The sequence below is a fragment of the Panulirus ornatus genome, chromosome 5 (genome assembly GCF_036320965.1).
Source record: "Panulirus ornatus isolate Po-2019 chromosome 5, ASM3632096v1, whole genome shotgun sequence".
Classification (NCBI taxonomy): Eukaryota; Metazoa; Arthropoda; class Malacostraca; order Decapoda; family Palinuridae; genus Panulirus; species Panulirus ornatus.
Window position 1 is genome coordinate 48136990 of NC_092228.1, and position 20000 is coordinate 48156989.

At 42.5% G+C, this 20000-nt stretch overlaps 1 protein-coding gene across 3 annotated transcripts in view; it reads left to right on the forward strand.

Annotated features, from left to right (window-relative positions):
* The window catches only part of LOC139748772 (polyadenylate-binding protein 2-like), a 284468-nt gene that overhangs the window by 106668 nt on the left and 157800 nt on the right, over positions 1 to 20000 (forward strand). For all 3 annotated transcript variants that reach the window (XM_071662207.1, XM_071662205.1, XM_071662206.1), the window contains exon 4: positions 4255 to 4449. In XM_071662207.1, coding sequence (XP_071518308.1) covers positions 4255 to 4449 — 195 coding nt within the window. The remainder of the gene's footprint in view (positions 1 to 4254; positions 4450 to 20000) is intronic.

Below are 20000 nucleotides of genomic sequence, written 5' to 3' on the forward strand. Positions count from 1 at the left end.
TATGTTTTGAAGGAATAGTGGTTCCAACAATGTTGTATGGTTGCGAGGCGTGGGCTATTGATAGAGTTGTGCGCAGGAGGGTGGATGTGCTGGAAATGAGATGTTTGAGGACAATGTGTGGTGTGAGGTGGTTTGATCGAGTAAGTAATGTAAGGATAAGAGAGATGTGTGGAAATAAAAAGAGGGTGGTTGAGAGAGCAGAAGAGGGTGTTTTGAAATGGTTTGGGCACATGGAGAGAATGAGTGAGGAAAGATTGACCAAGAGGATATATGTGTTGGAGGTGGAGGGAACGAGGAGAAGTGGGAAACCAAATTGGAGGTGGAAAGATGGAGTGAAAAAGATTTTGAGTGATCGGGCCCTGAACATGCAGGAGGGTGAAAGGAGGGCAAGGAATAGAGTGAATTGGATCGATGTGGTATACCGGGGTCGACGTGCTGTCAATGGATTGAATCAGGGCATGTGAAGCGTCTGGGGTAAACCATGGAAAGTTGTGTGAGGCCTGGATGTGGAAAGGGAGCTGTGGTTTCGGGCATTATTGCATGACAGGTAGAGACTGAGTGTGAATGAATGGGGCCTTTGTTGTCTTTACTAGCGCTACCTCGCACACATGAGGGGGGAGGGAGATGGTATTCCATATGTGGCGAGGTGGCAATGGGAATGAATAAAGGCAGACAGTGTGAATTGTGTGCATGGGTATATATATATGTGTCTGTGTGTGTAAATATATGTGTACATTGAGATGTATAGGTATATATATTTGCGTGTGTGGACGTGTATGTATATACATGTGTATGGGGGTGGGTTAGGCCATTTCTTTCGTCTGTTTCCTTGCGCTACGTCACAAACGCGGGAGACCGACAAAGCAAAATAAATAAATAAGATATATATAACGGCAGCATTCTGATACATATGTACTATTTAGCAATGCTTGACCTGTAAGTGTACTTCATATGAATCAAGAAATCCAATTTTGGCTCTACCATTGTACCCACAGTAACATTAACAGATGCAGTAAACAGAAACAAAAAAGAAATCTTCATTATGAGACGATAGTCCAGGTATGGGGTGATAACTATTGTGATTACTGCATACAATACCATTGTGATTACTGCATACAATTGCAAATATCTAATAGGAAGTAAAGTGGTGCACTGTGGTACTGCATAGAATGCAGAACGATGAATGTGGCCTTCTAATTCAAATGAAGTACAATTGAAGTACATATGATCCTACCTGATCAGACAAGATCTAAGATCCCAAACGCTTTTCATGATAAAGTTCTTTAAGAAGGCCTGGGCATATTCATAAAACAAATTACAGTGCACAGTCTTTAATCCTTACTTGTAACAAAAACCTGTCTCAACCAACAGAACAAAACATACTTTTAATTAGTCATTACTCTCAAAATAATGGACATGACTAATAATATATATGGTAACTCTAAATCTTAATTTAAACAGTGCTTCAATTGACTGCAGTCACCAACATCCTATAGGTAAAATATTGTTTACACAATGAGACATGATGAACAGCACAGTATATAGCAGCAGTGCTTTCTGGTCCTACAAGTCTCCAAGCATTGCATGAATACATCAATAATCATGTGACTGATTTCTTACATACAATGTTGCATGATAATCAAAATTTACCTGAAATACATTCATACATCAAGAGCTTGTTGAAATACCTGATTTCAAAATTCTAGCTATATATTGTTTCAGTGAAACAAATCATTAGATATTCTGCATAAATTCATTTGATGTCAAAATGCATCCTGTGATATAAAAGCTTTACATTACATGCTAAACTGATATCAATTAATGATAATGTGTTAATGTATAAAATAATATCCAGAAGATATCAACTCAATATATGAATATTGATACACAATACTTAGTACTCCAGTTATCTTCCTTCCAAACACTTCACTGCACAATTAGTTAGAATGACTAAAATGAATACGTGTTGTCAGCTTTACAAAAATACTACTGACTTCAGTTATGGAAAAAGCTTTCAAGTCAAAAAAGATGTGAATGTTGTATGCATGGACAGAAGAGCATGGACGTTGTGCTAGACTGTCATTGCTCTTGGGAGCATAAATTACAGTAATTATTTGTTAACTATACATTAAAGCCTAAATGAAGTCATAATCTAATAACTTGACTAATAACTACTGTTATTCTTATGAATCTTTGCAAGCCCCAAATACCTATAATATACAGGTGCTTTCACAGGGGTACTTGAATACTTATGATATATAGGTGTTTTCACAGGGGTAATTACTATTCCTAATTATTCAAATATAACTTGTTTTTCAAATTAGGGGCTCTATATTAGTAAGCATTTACAACTTTAATAACTTGTAGAATTTAAAACAATTTACTAAGTTATGAGGATCTTTTGAGTCGACTAGGAATTGTTAATTAGCAGTCTCTGGAAAAGCAAGATTGTACATATGGAAGTTTCACTGATGATACAAAAACATAGAATTTCCAGGAAGGCTTGTACTGTACTTGGGGAACTGGGCTAAGGCAAGCCAAATACTGAGTCATGACGAGAAGACGCATACCCTTATCTTCTTTCACAGACTGTTTGGCTGCCTTTGGCTTAACTAGACATATTACTGGATGACTCAGCCCATCTGAAGGAACTTTTTCAGTAGATGTAGCATGTCCATCCCTCTGTCAAGCTTTGAAGGTGAAAGCTTCATACACTATACATGGAGACTGAAAAGATAAGATCAAATGATTTCCATTTGCAAAAGGAGTGATTTGTGTACTCTCTCTTGGTGGTAAAATCTATATTATGATTAAAAAATCACATCCAGATACAGTATAGGGAAAGGATTTCAAAGGGAAGTTTAAAATGTGAGCTGATTTGTGACATATGCTTAGGTGAGGGTTTACTTTTGGTATAAACAAGTTGCTCCATAGATATACACAGGGGCTTCTTGCATGATTAAGGAGATCTCCGTCTATTAGCCAACAGTTTATGGGTTACGCTTGAGGACAGTGCCAGAGAAAGATGAATGTGGATGCAAGTCCTTCCAATCACGATACAGGTAGAAAGAGCCAACAGCATGAGTCAGCATGTTGAAAACACCAAAGACCCCTGACAACAAGTAGAAGGGTTTTAGCTGTCTTGGTGGCTGTGGTTTTGTGACAGTGCTGGTTATCTGGACAATGCTAGCTATTATGTAAAGCACCGCAAAGAGAGCTGTTAGAATGAGTTCCATACATAACAAATCTGATTTTCCTCCTCCATCTCTTCTCTAATCGTGTACTGACTTTCAGATGCTTCCCTTAACACTCTTAATTCAGCTCATTTGTTGCATTTTTTTTTTTACTATTATTATTATTATTATTATTATTATTATTATTATTATTATTATTTTTGCTTTTTTTTGCTTTGTCGCTGTCTCCCGCGTTTGCGAGGTAGCGCAAGGAAACAGACGAAAGAAATGGCCCAATCCACCCCCATACACATGTTTATACATACGTCCACACACGCAAATATACATACCTACACAGCTTTCCATGGTTTACCCCAGACGCTTCACATGCCCTGATTCAATCCACTGACAGCACGTCAACCCCGGTATACCACATCGATCCAATTCACTCTATTCCTTGCCCTCCTTTCACCCTCCTGCATGTTCAGGCCCCGATCACACAAAATCTTTTTCACTCCATCTTTCCACCTCCAATTTGGTCTCCCACTTCTCGTTCCCTCCACCTCCGACACATATATCCTCTTGGTCAATCTTTCCTCACTCATTCTCTCCATGTGCCCAAACCATTTCAAGACACCCTCTTCTGCTCTCTCAACCACGTTCTTTTTATTTCCACACATCTCTCTTACCCTTACGTTACTTACTCAATCAAACCACCTCACACCACACATTGTCTTCAAACATCTCATTTCCAGCACATCCATCCTCCTGCGCACAACTCTATCCATAGCCCACGCCTTGCAACCATACAACATTGTTGGAACCACTATTCCTTCAAACATAACCATTTTTGCTTTCCGAGATAATGTTCTCGACTTTCACACATTGTTCAAGGCTCCCAGGATTTTCGCCCCCTCCCCCACCCTATGATCTACTTCCACTTCCATGGTTCCATCCGCTGCCAGATCCATTTTGTTTTATGATTGTGAAATTGAATTATCAGATGATTCCAATGTAGAATTTTTAGAGATATTTATGGTGTTCCTCTAACTTGCACTAATGACAACTACGTTTGATTCAGGTTGATTACGGCGCAACAGCAGAGGAGCTAGAACAGCATTTTCATGGATGTGGGGCAGTCAACAGAGTTACCATACTTTGCAATAAATATGATGGCCACCCAAAAGGCTTTGCTTATATTGAGTTTGCTGAAAAAGACTCTGTGCAGATGGCAATGGCACTGGACGAGTCTCTCTTTAGAGGAAGACAACTAAAGGTAGGGGAATAAAAGTCTGCAACACTGTTTTTGTTATGTAATATTTGTATTGTGAAGACTGTTTTTGTTATATTCTTACAATGATTTCCTTAATATATTTCTTTCCTGACAAGATTTGATGATCCTAGACGGCTTAGTATATTTTGTATTGTGTAAGGAAGGCTATGTTATCCAGATACCCCTTTTCTGTAGCTACTACAGTTTCAGGACTGCATACAGTCAGTGACAGGGAAGTGATGGAATCTCTTAGAATGAGAAGTTTCCAGAAAAGACTGTTCCCCTTTTTGTCCATTAATAATTATGCAGTCTTGCTAAAGGTAACTTTTCCACTTACTGTGTAACCTTGTACAAGCATTGCCAGGTAACAACCATCTGTATGCAACCTCAACATGCCTAGTACTTATTTCTAAGCAGCAGCATTAAATTCTTCTTTTCTAAGTTATTCTGTAACCAATCACCATTCCCTACATAGAAATAGAAAATGGACCTCTACTTCACACTTTGGAAACCAGTATTCACAAATTCCCACTTGCTTTACAAACATAATAGTGACAAAACACTTAAACATAAAGATTACTCAACGGGTATTAATCAAAGCTCTCAATCTAGTTTTGAACACCACCCCACCAGAGATACACCTATCTGAAAAAACACTCCACAGACATTTATGAATTACACTTTTGCACATACACTCTGGGTACCACCCATTGCTCCAACATTACAAACTCTTTGTCAACATATGACAGGACCCCTCTTGTGCAAGATGCAATCTCCACAGTTAAGGCACTGAACGTTATTCTTTAGTTGCTTGAAGCTGTAAAACTCTCAGATATCAGAGATGGTAAAGTATTGATAACTGTGGATTGTTGTAGAGAGGTAGACTAAGGAAATTTGGATTTACACTGTGACGGAGCCATGGAGACACAGCTTTTTAAAAGTGTAAAGGAAAATATTCTGCACCAACGTGCTAATGAACATACAAGGATTAGAGTTATTAATACAGTTCCTGGAAAAAAGGCAATGTCACACTTACATTTTAGTATTTTGTAATCCCCTTTGTCCTATATTACCATCTGTAAACATCTGTGCATGGAATTGGTAAGATTCTTGAAGTTTTCAGTTCATTGTTTTTGGTCCATAGGGTCTTGATCTCATGAATGAGGCAAGGCACTGATAATGTGTTGCATAAAGCAGCTGCCTAACTTTGGGTTCTGAGCACCCAGTGCACCTAGAAAGCTCACGTGAACCCATAATTTTTGGCAGATAGGTGAGAATTAAAGCTTTTTACTCCTTAGAAAAGTAAGAGACAACTGTATTGAAGCCTAGATGGAAAAGATTCTACCCCCAGAAGTTAAAATCCAAAATGGAGTAGTTGCTAGGAAAGTAAAGAAAGAACATCCTTCCCTCAGGATAGTGTAAGGCACACCAAGTTGGGTTGCTGATTCTCACACCATTAGAAACACCACTGTCAGTGACCAGATTTACAATGATTTCACCCAGAGAGCATCATGTGGGTATACCCAGAGTAAACCTTAATTGTGTATTGCCATTGAAAATATATGAGGGATGGACAGTGTTTTTGTGGACACCATATGCTATTATTGCATACTGCCATGTTGCCATTGAAAATATATTAGGGGTGGAGTGTTTTTGTGGACACCATATGCTATTATTGCATACTAGCATGGATATGGGGAATATTATACATATATGATACACCATTTGGAAAAAGGAGATCATATGATATTCAAATGACTCTATGTTACATGCAGATATGAACAGAACAGAGTTGAGATAAGACCTAAAGAGAGATATAATCATGGGAATTATGCAAACCATAAAAATTTCTGTGGTAACATAGCTTGAAAATTTGAGTTCCAGAGCCAGGCATTAGGGCTTTATGGTGAGATGGTCTGTGAAATTTACAATCTTGGAGAAGAAATATATGTGCATCTAACCTGAGATACAAAGTGAATGGTAAAGAGGAAAGAATGGTGTATGAAAAGTTGTCAAAAAGCAAAGGAGCTTCAAGGTGTGCAGTATTGAAGGTATAGATGGTGCTCCAGCCAACCAGCATTTGCAAGGCATAAGAAGAGAAATGGATACACCAGGGTAAGAAAGGAGGAGCAAAAGGAAATTTTGAAAATAATGATTTAGATGAGTTAGGAGAAAATACAAATCTTGATTTCTTGAAGAGTCTGTTGTCAGTGAAAGAACAGCTAATCAGTCTCAGGGATTCTGGGGGAAGAATTGTCGAGGATGATGTAATGATATGTGAAGAACTTAATGACGAGTTCAAATTTTTTTCAAAATGGAAGACACTTAATTCCCAGTTGGTACCAATGAAATAGAACGGGGAGAAAGTTCTTGAGAACATTGAAATATCTAGGAGAATTAGAGAATGAGTGTGGAGAGGTTGACAAAGATATGCTATAGGTCTCCTTAGTGAAGGGAACGAAATGAAGGGGAAGGCTGAATTGGATGTGGAACGTTTAAGTTATTAAGATTTTAAGTGCTTGGAGCCTGAACATACAGGTGGGTGAAAGGCGTGCTCAAGATAGAGTGAATTAGAGCTGTATGGTATACAGAGTGCATAGTATACATGCTCACAGTGGACCAAACAAGAGCATGTGAAGCAGCTGGGGGAACCATGGGAAAGCTGTAGGGCCTGGTTATGGATATGGGCTGTGGTTTTAGTGTATAATACTTGAATGTCAGAGATTGGATATGAGCAAATAAGGTCTTTTTTATCATCTGTTCCTGGCACTACCTTGTTAATGCAGGAAACAGCAGACAAGTGTAAAAGAAAAAAATCCAGGGAATATATTAGCAGCATACAGGGCTTGTGTTCCAGATGAAATTGTACCACTTGTGCTGAAAATCTGTGCAGTGTCACCGTCCCAACTTCCTTCAGTTATAGTTGGTCTCGACCCCTCAAAACGAAAGCCCAGGCTTATGTCCGGAAATGATTGTTTTGGTTGGTATGGTAACCAGGTCACGTGGACACCACTACCTTGTTTTAAAATCAAGAGTAGCATCTGTAACAACAAACTCAGATTAAGACTTATCACATTCTATCTCATTTCAATAAGTAATTAGGTTATATACACTTTAAACAGTCAGCGAACAACAACTGACTCACTTCCCAAGCTCTCTCATCCCCAACAGACTTCATACTTGCACCTCTTTCCAAAACTCTTGCATTCACCTCCCTAACAACCCCATCCATAAACAAATTAAACAACCATGGAGACATCACACACCCCTGCCGCAAACCTACATTCACTGAGAACCAATCACTTTCCTCTCTTCCTACACGTACACATGCCTTACATCCTCGATAAAAACTTTTCACTGCTTCTAACAACTTGCCTCCCACACCATATATTCTTAATACCTTCCACAGAGCATCTCTATCAACTCTATCATATTCCTTCTCCAGATCCATAAATGCTACATACAAATCCATTTGCTTTTCTAAGTATTTCTCACATACATTCTTCAAAGCAAACACCTGATCCACACATCCTCTACCACTTCTGAAACCACACTGCTCTTCCCCAATCTGATGCTCTATACATGCCTTCACCCTCCCATATAATTTACCAGGAATACTCAACAAACTTATACCTCTGTAATTTGAGCACTCACTCTTATCCCCTTTGCCTTTGTACAATGGCACTATGCACGCATTCTGCCAATCCTCAGGCACCTCACCATGAGACATACATACATTAAATAACCTTACCAACCAGTCAACAATACAGTCACCCCCTTTTTTTAATAAATTCCACTGCAATACCATCCAAACCTGCTGCCTTGCCGGCTTTCATCTTCCGCAAAGCTTTTACTACCTCTTGTCTGTTTACCAAATCATTTTCCCTAACCCTCTCACTTTGCACACCACCTTGACCAAAGCACTGTATATCTGCCACTCTATCCTCAAACACATTCAACAAACCTTCAAAATACTCACTCCATCTCCTTCTCACATCACCACTACTTGTTATCACCTCCCCATTATATATATATATATATATATATATATATATATATATATATATATATATATATATATATATTTTTTTTTTTTTTTTTTTTGCTTTGTCGCTGTCTCCTGCGTTTGCGAGGTAGCGCAAGGAAACAGACGAAAGAAATGGCCCAACCCACCCCCATACACATGCCTTGATTCAATCCACTGACAGCACATCAACCCCGGTATACCACATCGATCCAATTTACTCTATTCCTTGCCCACCTTTCACCCTCCTCCATGTTCAGGCCCCGATCACACGAAATCTTTTTCACTCCATCTTTCCACCTCCAATATGGTCTCCCACTTCTCCTCGTTCCCTCCACCTCCGACACATATATCCTCTTGGTCAATCTTTCCTCACTCATTCTCTCCATGTGCCCAAACCATTTCAAAACACCCTCTTCTGCTCTCTCAACCACACTCTTTTTATTTCCACACATCTCTTTTACCCTTACGTTACTTACTCGATCAAACCACCTCACACCACACATTGTCCTCAAACATCTCATTTCCAGCACATCCATCCTCCTGCGCACAACTCTATCCATAGCCCACGCCTCGCAACCATACAACATTGTTGGAACCACTATTCCTTCAAACATAACCATTTTTGCTTTCCGAGATAATGTTCTCGACTTCCACACATTCTTCAAGGCTCCCAGGATTTTCGCCCCCTCCACCAACCTATGATCCACTTCCGCTTCCATGGTTCCATCCGCTGCCAGATCCACTCCCAGATATCTAAAACACTTTACTTCCTCTAGTTTTGCTCCATTTAAACTTACCTCCCAATTGACTTGACCCTCAACCCTACTGTACCTAATAACCTTGCTCTTATTCACATTTACTCTTAACTTTCTTCTTTCACACACTTTACCAAACTCAGTCACCAGCTTCTGCTGTTTCTCACATGAATCAGCCACCAGCGCTGTATCATCAGCAAACAACAACTGACTCACTTCCCAAGCTCTCTCATCCCCAACAGACTTCATACTTGCCCCTCTTTCCAAGACTCTTGCATTTACCTCCCTAACAACCCCATCCATAAACAAATTAAACAACCATGGAGACATCACACACCCCTGCCGCAAACCTACATTCACTGAGAACCAATCACTTTCCTCTCTTCCTACACGTACACATGCCTTACATCCTCGATAAAAACTTTTCACTGCTTCTAACAACTTGCCTCCCACACCATATATTCTTAATACCTTCCACAGAGCATCTCTATCAACTCTATCATATGCCTTCTCCAGATCCATAAATGCTACATACAAATCCATTTGCTTTTCTAAGTATTTCTCACATACATTCTTCAAAGCAAACACCTGATCCACACATCCTCTACCACTTCTGAAACCACACTGCTCTTCCCCAATCTGATGCTTTGAACATGCCTTCACCCTCTCAATCAATACCCTCCCATATAATTTACCAGGAATACACAACAAACTTATACCTCTGTAATTTGAGCACTCATTCTTATCCCCTTTGCCTTTGTACAATGGCACTATGCACACATTCCGCCAATCCTCAGGCACATCACCATGAGTCATACATACATTAAATAACCTTACCAACCAGTCAATAATACAGTCACCCCCTTTTTTAATAAATTCCACTGCAATACCATCCAAACCTGCTGCCTTGCCGGCTTTCATCTTCCGCAAAGCTTTTACTACCTCTTCTCTGTTTACCAAATCATTTTCCCTAACCCTCTCACTTTGCACACCACCTCGACCAAAACACCCTATATCTGCCACTCTATCATCAAACACATTCAACAAACCTTCAAAATACTCACTTCATCTCCTTCTCACATCACCACTACTTGTTATTACCTCCCCATTTGCGCCCTTCACTGAAGTTCCCATTTGCTCCCTTGTCTTACGCACTTTATTTACCTCCTTCCAGAACATCTTTTTATTCTCCCTAAAATTTAATGATACTCTCTCACCCCAACTCTCATTTGCCCTCTTTTTCACCTCTTGCACCTTTCTCTTGACCTCCTGTCTCTTTCTTTTATACATCTCCCACTCAGTTGCATTTTTTCCCTGCAAAAATCGTCCAAATGCCTCTCTCTTCTCTTTCACTAATAACATATATATTTTTTTTTTTTCATACTATTCGCCATTTCCTGCATTAGCGAGGTAGCGTTAAGAACAGAGGACTGGGCCTTTGAGGGAATATCCTCATATGGCCCCCTTCTCTGTTCCTTCTTTTGGAAAATTTAAAAAAAAATGAGAGGGGAGGATTTCCAGCCCCCCGCTCCCTTCCCTTTTAGTCGCCTTCTATGACATGCAGGGAATACGTGGGAAGTATTCTTTCTCCCGTATATATATTTATCTATTTATTCACTTTGCTTTGTCGCTGTCTTCCGCGCCAGCGAGGTAGTGCAAGGAAACAGACGAAAGAATGGCCCAACCCACCCACATACACATGTATATACATACACGTCCACACACACCACATATACACACCCATACATCTCAATGTATACATATATATACACACACAGACATATACATATATACTGTTACGAATTCAAATATAATATATTCGGACAAGGTCGCCAGTAACGTATATTTGTTACGAGTAATCTATTAGTCCTCGTCTTCGCAAGGACGCTAGCTTCGTTACGTTTCACAACGGGATAACACGATCAGAAGGTTATGGGATTGAATCAAAAGACCAGCACTACATTAACTGTACTTATAATGAAAGAATGCAGGTGTACAAAGATAAACACATAAATCAGGCATTTAACATTTAGCACTAGTTAACATTCCAGGTAAGATTTCAAGCCAGGAGGTCTCTTTCCTCTATAACGATTTGTTCGATAACATCACACTTAGATAGACCTGACGTGACACAGTAAACAACATCGTAACACTTAGCTACCTATCGTGACACAGTAAACATCTTACAAACTGGGGCAGCGGTGGCTACAGGGTTCGAGACAGGGAAAGCTCACATTACCTTTGCTGGCGGGCTCGAGTCTGCTGAAGGAATCGAGTCCCAGACGATCGTCTGAGCCTTTTAACTGAAGGACCAGCAGGGTAAGAACAGCTAGCCACGCCTCGACCCACCTTGTTACCCTATGGTGCCACCTTTGATTGGTCATGGGCCTAAGGCCCACCGAGGATTGGAGGAGGGTGGCTCCAAGTGCCACTCCTACTTGGCTGGAGGGCCACTGGTACATCGGTGATTGGAGAAGGTGGTATCCGTGAACCAGCTGACTGGCTGAAAGGGAGGTTAGGTTCGTCCCACATCGGGTTGTCCCCTCCTTCTCTTGTCCTGACAGCGACGACACTGTATGGGAGGCCGTAGGTTGACCCCCAATTTGACCTAGTGCCCTGGGTCAGGAGGCCCGAGCGTCGAGTGGCTGGATTGATGGCCCGGCGTGGCCATCTGGTTTCCTTCTCGAAGGTATGAAGAAGGCCTCAGAAATTAATGGGTTTGGCGATGGGAGTGAAATCCGACCCAATAATGGAGCAAAGGCCTTGGCCCTCGCCCTAACATGGAATAGCTCTTACACTATACACAGAGATACACATATACTTATTCATATACGAACATGTGGGCACCCACGTGTCGTAACACCCCCCTCCTTAAAGGAGAAAATTCCTAGAAGAGGAATTTTCTCACCTTAAGAGCGGGATAAACAATCAGCTAACACATTATGTGCGCCAGCAATATGGTGAATATCTAAATTATACTCTTGAAGGAACAAGACAAGGCCCACCTAGTTAATTTTCGACTCCGATCCCGTAACTTGTAAACATTTTGAAAGGGATTGGGAGTCAGTACACTCCACAATGATTGTCTGAAGGACACATACAGAAGGTGCTATGATACAAATAGCAAAAACACAAGTTCCTTCTCCATGGTGGGGTTATCTGTTTGGGCTCAATCTTCTCGCTGTCCTTCTGAAAGAGGACCTCACCAGCGTCAGCATCGCTGGCAGTCACAGCTAAACTGGTTGGAGCCTGCAAAATATAAGTCAAAAAAAGTAGTGTTCCTAACTGATGAGAGAGGTTCTCTAACGCTGCTCATTTCAAACATATCTAACATTTATCAACAGATTTATGAGAGGGGGTTGCAACTGCGAGAAAGGTTACTAATACACTCTGTAATACCCAACTGTACCCACAAAACGTCTCGGTTCTCTCCGAGATCGGGGGGAACTCATTACGGGCTAATACTTGGACCTTTACGGTCGGTGGAAGGAGGGGACTGACAAACCTCTGGCAAAACTCTGGGTACGTCGACAGGAGGGCAAACCTTTCTACCCGTCACTTCCCAGGCAGGTGCTAAAGCGTCTCCGTCTCCCCGGGTCTCCGAGGCCTTCACAGCTACGTCGTCAACTTCGTCACACACGGCTACCGCTGGACGTTGGATGATGCAGACTGATACCGTCGGTTCATAGGGACCCTGAAAACGGGCAGCCAAGGGTTGACCTGGCTGCTGTAGAAGCCACACCTCGTCGCCTGTCTCTACACTTCTAAATCGAGACCGTCTGTCAGGCCACCTCGTCCTTCATCCACGACTCTCTTGAATGGGCTCGAGACAAATCCTCAATTCCTCTGTCACAACGGAGGCAACACCAGGAGAGAGGGTATCACACAGCTCCCTCTCGCTGGTCTCACTCTCAAGAACAGTGTAACAGTGGTCAGAGGAGGTTATTAGCAATGGGCTCACAATGTCAATTATAACTCGGTCAAACCGACCTTCAAATGGAGGAATAGGAACTCGCCTGTCTCTACGCTTCTGAATCGAGACAGTCTGAGTAGGCTTCCCAACACTGAGCGACATCCCGGCGGACACCAGGCCAGTTAAATGACCGGCAAAGCTTGAGTCGTGCGCAAGCTTCAAAAATCTCCCTGCTGTAGGGACGCGGCACTAACACCTGGTGAACTGCCTGCCACTCCTCGTCTTCCCCATTACATGACACTGAACACCACCTCCTCAGGTCTCACCCTCAGGGAGAGTCTTCACTCCCTGCGTTTCAACGGCTATGTCCACAGGCACACGGCTTGCCGTGCCAGCTGTCATGGACCTGGCATCATCGTGGTTGTAGACAATATCTGGTACCTCTTCGTCAAGCTGCACCGCCTCCGTGGACTTCACCGGGCCCGTAGGCAACACCGGCATTGGGTTCATCTGCCCAACCGCTAGGTCACTGCCTAACACAAAGTCCACGTCTAAGACAGGAACTTATCTACAATCCCTACAAGATCATGGCCCGTGAAGAAATCTATTTCTGCCCTCACATTGACTAGTGGAGCTTCCTTGGGACCCGACAGTCCGTCTAGCGAGACTCGGTCTCCAGACTCTTCTCGCGGCACCAAGCCATCCACCATTAGGGACTGTAGCGCACCAGAATCCCGTAACACGGTCACTTTTCGTCGTACACCACATCTACTAACCTAGCCCTTAGACAGGAACGCATTGTAGTTCCCACATAACAGATCCTATAATAAGGACAGAGTAATCAGCAGTCTCGCAACCCCTCACTCTCCTAAGAGCAGAAACAGCCTCACCTACTTTACTAAATTGGCCCTAAAATTAAGAAGAGACTCATGGGCCTACAATTATATTAAAAAAAAGGTAGAGTCTCTGGATTCCTTCACTCGAGCCCAGCAATCCCTCACCTGGTGCCCAGCCTTGCCACAGTTAGAGCAAAACCTTACTTTCTGGGAGTATTTCCCTTGACTTTTATGAGTTACCGGCAAGGTAGCAGATTCAGGTGGGATTACATTACCCTTGGTCTTCCCTCTGTCGTCGAAACCCTTTGAATGCCTGCCCGCGTCAAGTTTGACATCGAACATGTACTCGTCTGCTAGTTCCCCAGCCTCCTCAAAATCCTTCGCTGCTTTAGTTATTACGTACTGCCGTACATCACGGGGTAGACCGTCCTTACATTCCTCGAGTACCAGTAAATTTATGATCGCCTCAGCATCATAAGCTTCTTCGGAGCGTAGCCACTGCATGCATAACTTGTACTTCTCGCAAAAGTGATCTAGGTAGGTTTGATCAGGGCGCTTATGCTTAGTTCGAAATCTGAGTCGATGTGTTGCCGGACTTAAATGATAAGCATTTATCACTGCCTGTTTCACGACCTCATAATCACTACACTGGTCATCGTTCAACGCGGTGTATGTGGATTCAGCTTTGCCAAAAAGGATGGGACGTAACACGATCGTCCAGGACGATTTCGGCCACGAGCAATCATGGGCAGTCTGTTCAAATTTAAGGAAAAAGGAAGCCACATCATCTTCATTGAACTTTGGTACGAGATGTAAGTTACTCAATTGGGACGACACTGGTCCTGATGGTGAAGCGTTAAGTCTAAGTTTTTCACGTTCGAGGGCGATCCTCTCCTTTAGCATTTCGGCATTGATCTTAGCTATCTCTAGTTGAATTCACCAGTATTCGGGATCAACATTATCATCACTAGGGAGAGCGGGAGGGATCGAGGCTTCGGCGGACGTCACTGATGAGGCGGTATTGTCGACACTAATATCAACATCAGGCGCAGCATCTACTATCTGTTCACTAGCAAAATGATTCATGACTAAGGTTTCCAACGGTACTTTACTAGCTTCCCGGTCATAATTCACTTTTAGCACATCCGCGACGAGCCTCAACTCAGGCTTTGTCAACGATTTAATGTCCTCTGGAGAGGGCTCAGATCGACAGAACTGGTCAACGTCAGTGTCGCTGGTCAACGGCATGATTAACGAATCAAGGAAAGAGATTCCGTTAAGACAAGAAAAATCCTGGCGAGGTCGCCAATTTATATGTTACGAATTCAAATATAATATATTCGGACAAGGTCGCCAGTAACGTATATTTGTTACGAGTAATCTATTAGTCCTCGTCTTCGCAAGGACGCTAGCTTCGTTACGTTTCACAACGGGATAACACGATCAGAAGGTTATGGGATTGAATCAAAAGACCAGCACTACATTAACTGTACTTATAATGAAAGAATGCAGGTGTACAAAGATAAACACATAAATCAGGCATTTAACATTTAGCACTAGTTAACATTCCAGGTAAGATTTCAAGCCAGGAGGTCTCTTTCCTCTATAACGATTTGTTCGATAACATCACACTTAGACCTGACGTGACACAGTAAACAACATCGTAACACTTAGCTACCTATCGTGACACAGTAAACATCTTACAAACTGGGGCAGCGGTGGCTACAGGGTTCGAGACAGGGAAAGCTCACATTACCTTTGCTGGCGGGCTCGAGTCTGCTGAAGGAATCGAGTCCCAGACGATCGTCTGAGCCTTTTAACTGAAGGACCAGCAGGGTAAGAACAGCTAGCCATGCCTCGACCCACCTTGTTACCCTATGGTGCCACCTTTGATTGGTCATGGGCCTAAGGCCCACCGAGGATTGGAGGAGGGTGGCTCCAAGTGCCACTCCTACTTGGCTGGAGGGCCACTGGTACATCGGTGATTGGAGAAGGTGGTATCCGTGAACCAGCTGACTGGCTGAAAGGGAGGTTAGGTTCGTCCCACATCGGGTTGTCCCCTCCTTCTCTTGTCCTGACAGCGACGACACTGTATGGGAGGCCGTAGGTTGACCCCCAATTTGACCTAGTGCCCTGGGTCAGGAGGCCCGAGCGTCGAGTGGCTGGATTGATGGCCCGGCGTGGCCATCTGGTTTCCTTCTCGAAGGTATGAAGAAGGCCTCAGAAATTAATGGGTTTGGCGATGGGAGTGAAATCCGACCCAATAATGGAGCAAAGGCCTTGGCCCTCGCCCTAACATGGAATAGCTCTTACACTATACACAGAGATACACATATACTTATTCATATACGAACATGTGGGCACCCACGTGTCGTAACAATACCCATGTACATAATTCATACTGTCTGCCTTTATTCATTCCCATCGCCACCCCGCCACACATGGAATAACAACATCCTTCCCCCTCATGTGTGTGAGGTAGCGCTAGGAAAAAACAAAGACCCTATTCGTTCACACTCAGTCTCTAGCTGTCATGTAATAATGCACCGAAACCACAGCTCCCTTTCCACATCCAGGCCCCACAGAACTTTCCATGGTTCACCCCAAACGCTCCACACGCCCTGGCTCAATCCACCGACACCACGCCGACCCCCAGCACACCACATCGCTCCAACCCACTCCACTCCCCGCACGCCTCTCACCCTCCTGCATGTTCAGGCCCCGACAACTCAAAACCCCCTTCACTCCATCTTTCCCCCTCCGACCCGGTCTCCCACCTCTCCCCACTCCCTCCATCTCCGACACGTACATCCTCCCTGTCAATCCTCCTTACTCATCCTCACGAGTCCAAATTATTTCAACAAAGCCACTTCTGCTCTCTCAACCACTCTTCCCATTACCACACATATCCCCCACCCCCTCATTACTTAGTCAATCAAACCACATATATTTTATTTCATATATATTTGTCATTTCCCATATTAGTGAGGTAGTGTTAAGAACATGAGGATAGAGGACAAAGAGGATATATGCATCAGAAGTGGAGGGAACAATCACCCCGCCAATTAATACCAATTTCTCAACTGCCCATATCCCATATCTCTTGCACATGCTATCACTGCTTCACTAAATATCTCCCATTCCCCTTGCTTCATTTGCTTACAACTTTAGCTATTCTATACCCAATCTCTTCTAGTATTTCACACACACACACACACCCCTTTTTTCCAAGAGTGAGTAATGGGGCCATTGATGACATAATTGCAAGAGTGAGTAATGTGGCCATTGATAACATAATTGCAAGAGTGAGTAATGGGGCCATTGATGACATAATTGCAAGAGTGAGTAATGTGGCCATTGATGACATAATTGCAAGAGTGGGTAATATGGCCATTGATGGCATAATTGCAAGAGTGAGTAATGTGGCCACTGATGGCATAATTGCAAGTGAGCAATGTGGTCATTGATTACATAATTGCAAGAGTGAGTAATGCGGCCATTGATGGCATAATTGCAAGAGTGAGTGATGTGGCCATTGATGGCATAATTGCAAGAGTGAGTAATGGGGCCATTGATGGCATAATTGCAAGAGTGAGTAATGTGGCCATTGAAGGCATAATTGCAAGAGTGAGTAATGTGGCCATTGATGGCATAATTGCAAGAGTGAGTAATGTGGCCATTGATGGCATAATTGCAAGAGTGAGTAATGTGGCCATTGATGTCATAATTGCAAGAGTAAGTAATGTGGCCATTGATGGCAGAATTAGGAGACATTGGGTATTACTGAGGTGAAATATGAATAGTCAACAGCTTGTGGAGTTGTGTGCAGAAAATGGTATGGTGATTAAGAATACCTTTTTTTTTTTTTTTTTTTTTTTTTTTTAAGGGACAAGCATAAATATACATCAGTGAGTAGGGAACCTGGTCAGAGAGAAGTGTTGGACTCTGTACAAATTTATAGGTGTGCAAAAGATAGACTCCTAGATGTTAATGTGTTGGGAGGGGAAACTAATATGAATGAGAGGAGGGTGAGAAAGGAATGAGCTTGGAAACATATATATATTATTATATTTTATTATTATTATTATATATATATATATATATATATATATATATATATATATATATATATATATATATATATATATATATATATATATATATGTATATATATATATATATATATATATATTGAGTATTCCTGGTAAATTATATGGGAGGGTATTGATTGAGAGGGTGAAGGCATGTACAGAGCATCAGATTGGGGAAGAGCAGTGTGGTTTCAGAAGTGGTAGAGGATGTGTGGATCAGGTGTTTGCTTTGAAGAATGTATGTGAGAAATACTTAGAAAAGCAAATGGATTTGTATGTAGCATTTATGGATCTGGAGAAGGCATATGATAGAGTTGATAGAGATGCTCTGTGGAAGGTATTAAGAATATATGGTGTGGGAGGAAAGTTGTTAGAAGCAGTGAAAAGTTTTTATCGAGGATGTAAGGCATGTGTACGTGTAGGAAGAGAGGAAAGTGATTGGTTCTCAGTGAATGTAGGTTTGCGGCAGGGGTGTGTGATGTCTCCATGGTTGTTTAATTTGTTTATGGATGGGGTTGTTAGGGAGGTAAATGCAAGAGTCTTGGAAAGAGGGGCAAGTATGAAGTCTGTTGGGGATGAGAGAGCTTGGGAAGTGAGTCAGTTGTTGTTCACTGATGATACAGCGCTGGTGGCTGATTCATGTGAGAAACTGCAGAAGCTGGTGACTGAGTTTGGAAAAGAGTGTGGAAGAAGAAAGTTAAGAGTAAATGTGAATAAGAGCAAGGTTATTAGGTACAGTAGGGTTGAGGGTCAAGTCAATTGGGAGGTGAGTTTGAATGGAGAAAAACTGGAGGAAGTGAAGTGTTTTAGATATCTGGGAGTGGATCTGGCAGCGGATGGAACCATGGAAGCGGAAGTGGATCATAGGGTGGGGGAGGGGGCGAAAATCCTGGGGGCCTTGAAGAATGTGTGGAAGTCGAGAACATTATCTCGGAAAGCAAAAATGGGTATGTTTGAAGGAATAGTGGTTCCAACAATGTTGTATGGTTGCGAGGCGTGGGCTATGGATAGAGTTGTGCGCAGGAGGATGGATGTGCTGGAAATGAGATGTTTGAGGACAATGTGTGGTGTGAGGTGGTTTGATCGAGTGAGTAACGTAAGGGTAAGAGAGATGTGTGGAAATAAAAAGAGCGTGGTTGAGAGAGCAGAAGAGGGTGTTTTGAAGTGGTTTGGGCACATGGGGAGGATGAGTGAGGAAAGATTGACCAAGAGGATATAAATGTCGGAGATGGAGGGAACAAGGAGAAGAGGGAGACCAAATTGGAGGTGGAAAGATGGAGTGAAAAAGATTTTGTGTGATCGGGGCCTGAACATGCAGGAGGGTGAAAGGAGGGCAAGGAATAGAGTGAATTGGAGCGATGTGGTATACCGGGGTTGACGTGCTGTCAGTGGATTGAAGCAAGGCATGTGAAGCGTCTGGGGTAAACCATGGAAAGCTGTGTAGGTATGTATATTTGCGTGTGTGGACGTATGTATATACATGTGTATGGGGGGGGGGTTGGGCCATTTCTTTCGTCTGTTTCCTTGCGCTACCTCGCAAACGCGGGAGACAGCGACAAAGTATAATAAATAAATATAAATAAATATATATATATATAAGTGTGAGGTGGTTTGATCAAGTAAGTAATGTAAGAGAGATGTGTGGAAATAAAAAGAGCGTGGTTGAGAGAGCAGAAGAGGGTGTTTTGAAATGGTTTGGACACATGGAGAGAATGAGTGAGGAAAGATTGACCAAGAGGATATATGTGTCGGAGGTGGAGGGAACTAGGAGAAGTGGGAGACCAAATTGGAGGTGGAAAGATGGAGTGAAAAAGATTTTGTGTGATCGGGGCCTGAACGTGCAGGAGGGTGAAAGGCGGGCAAGGAATAGAGTGAATTGGATCGATGTGGTATACCGGGGTTGACGTGCTGTCAGTGGATTGAATCAGGGCT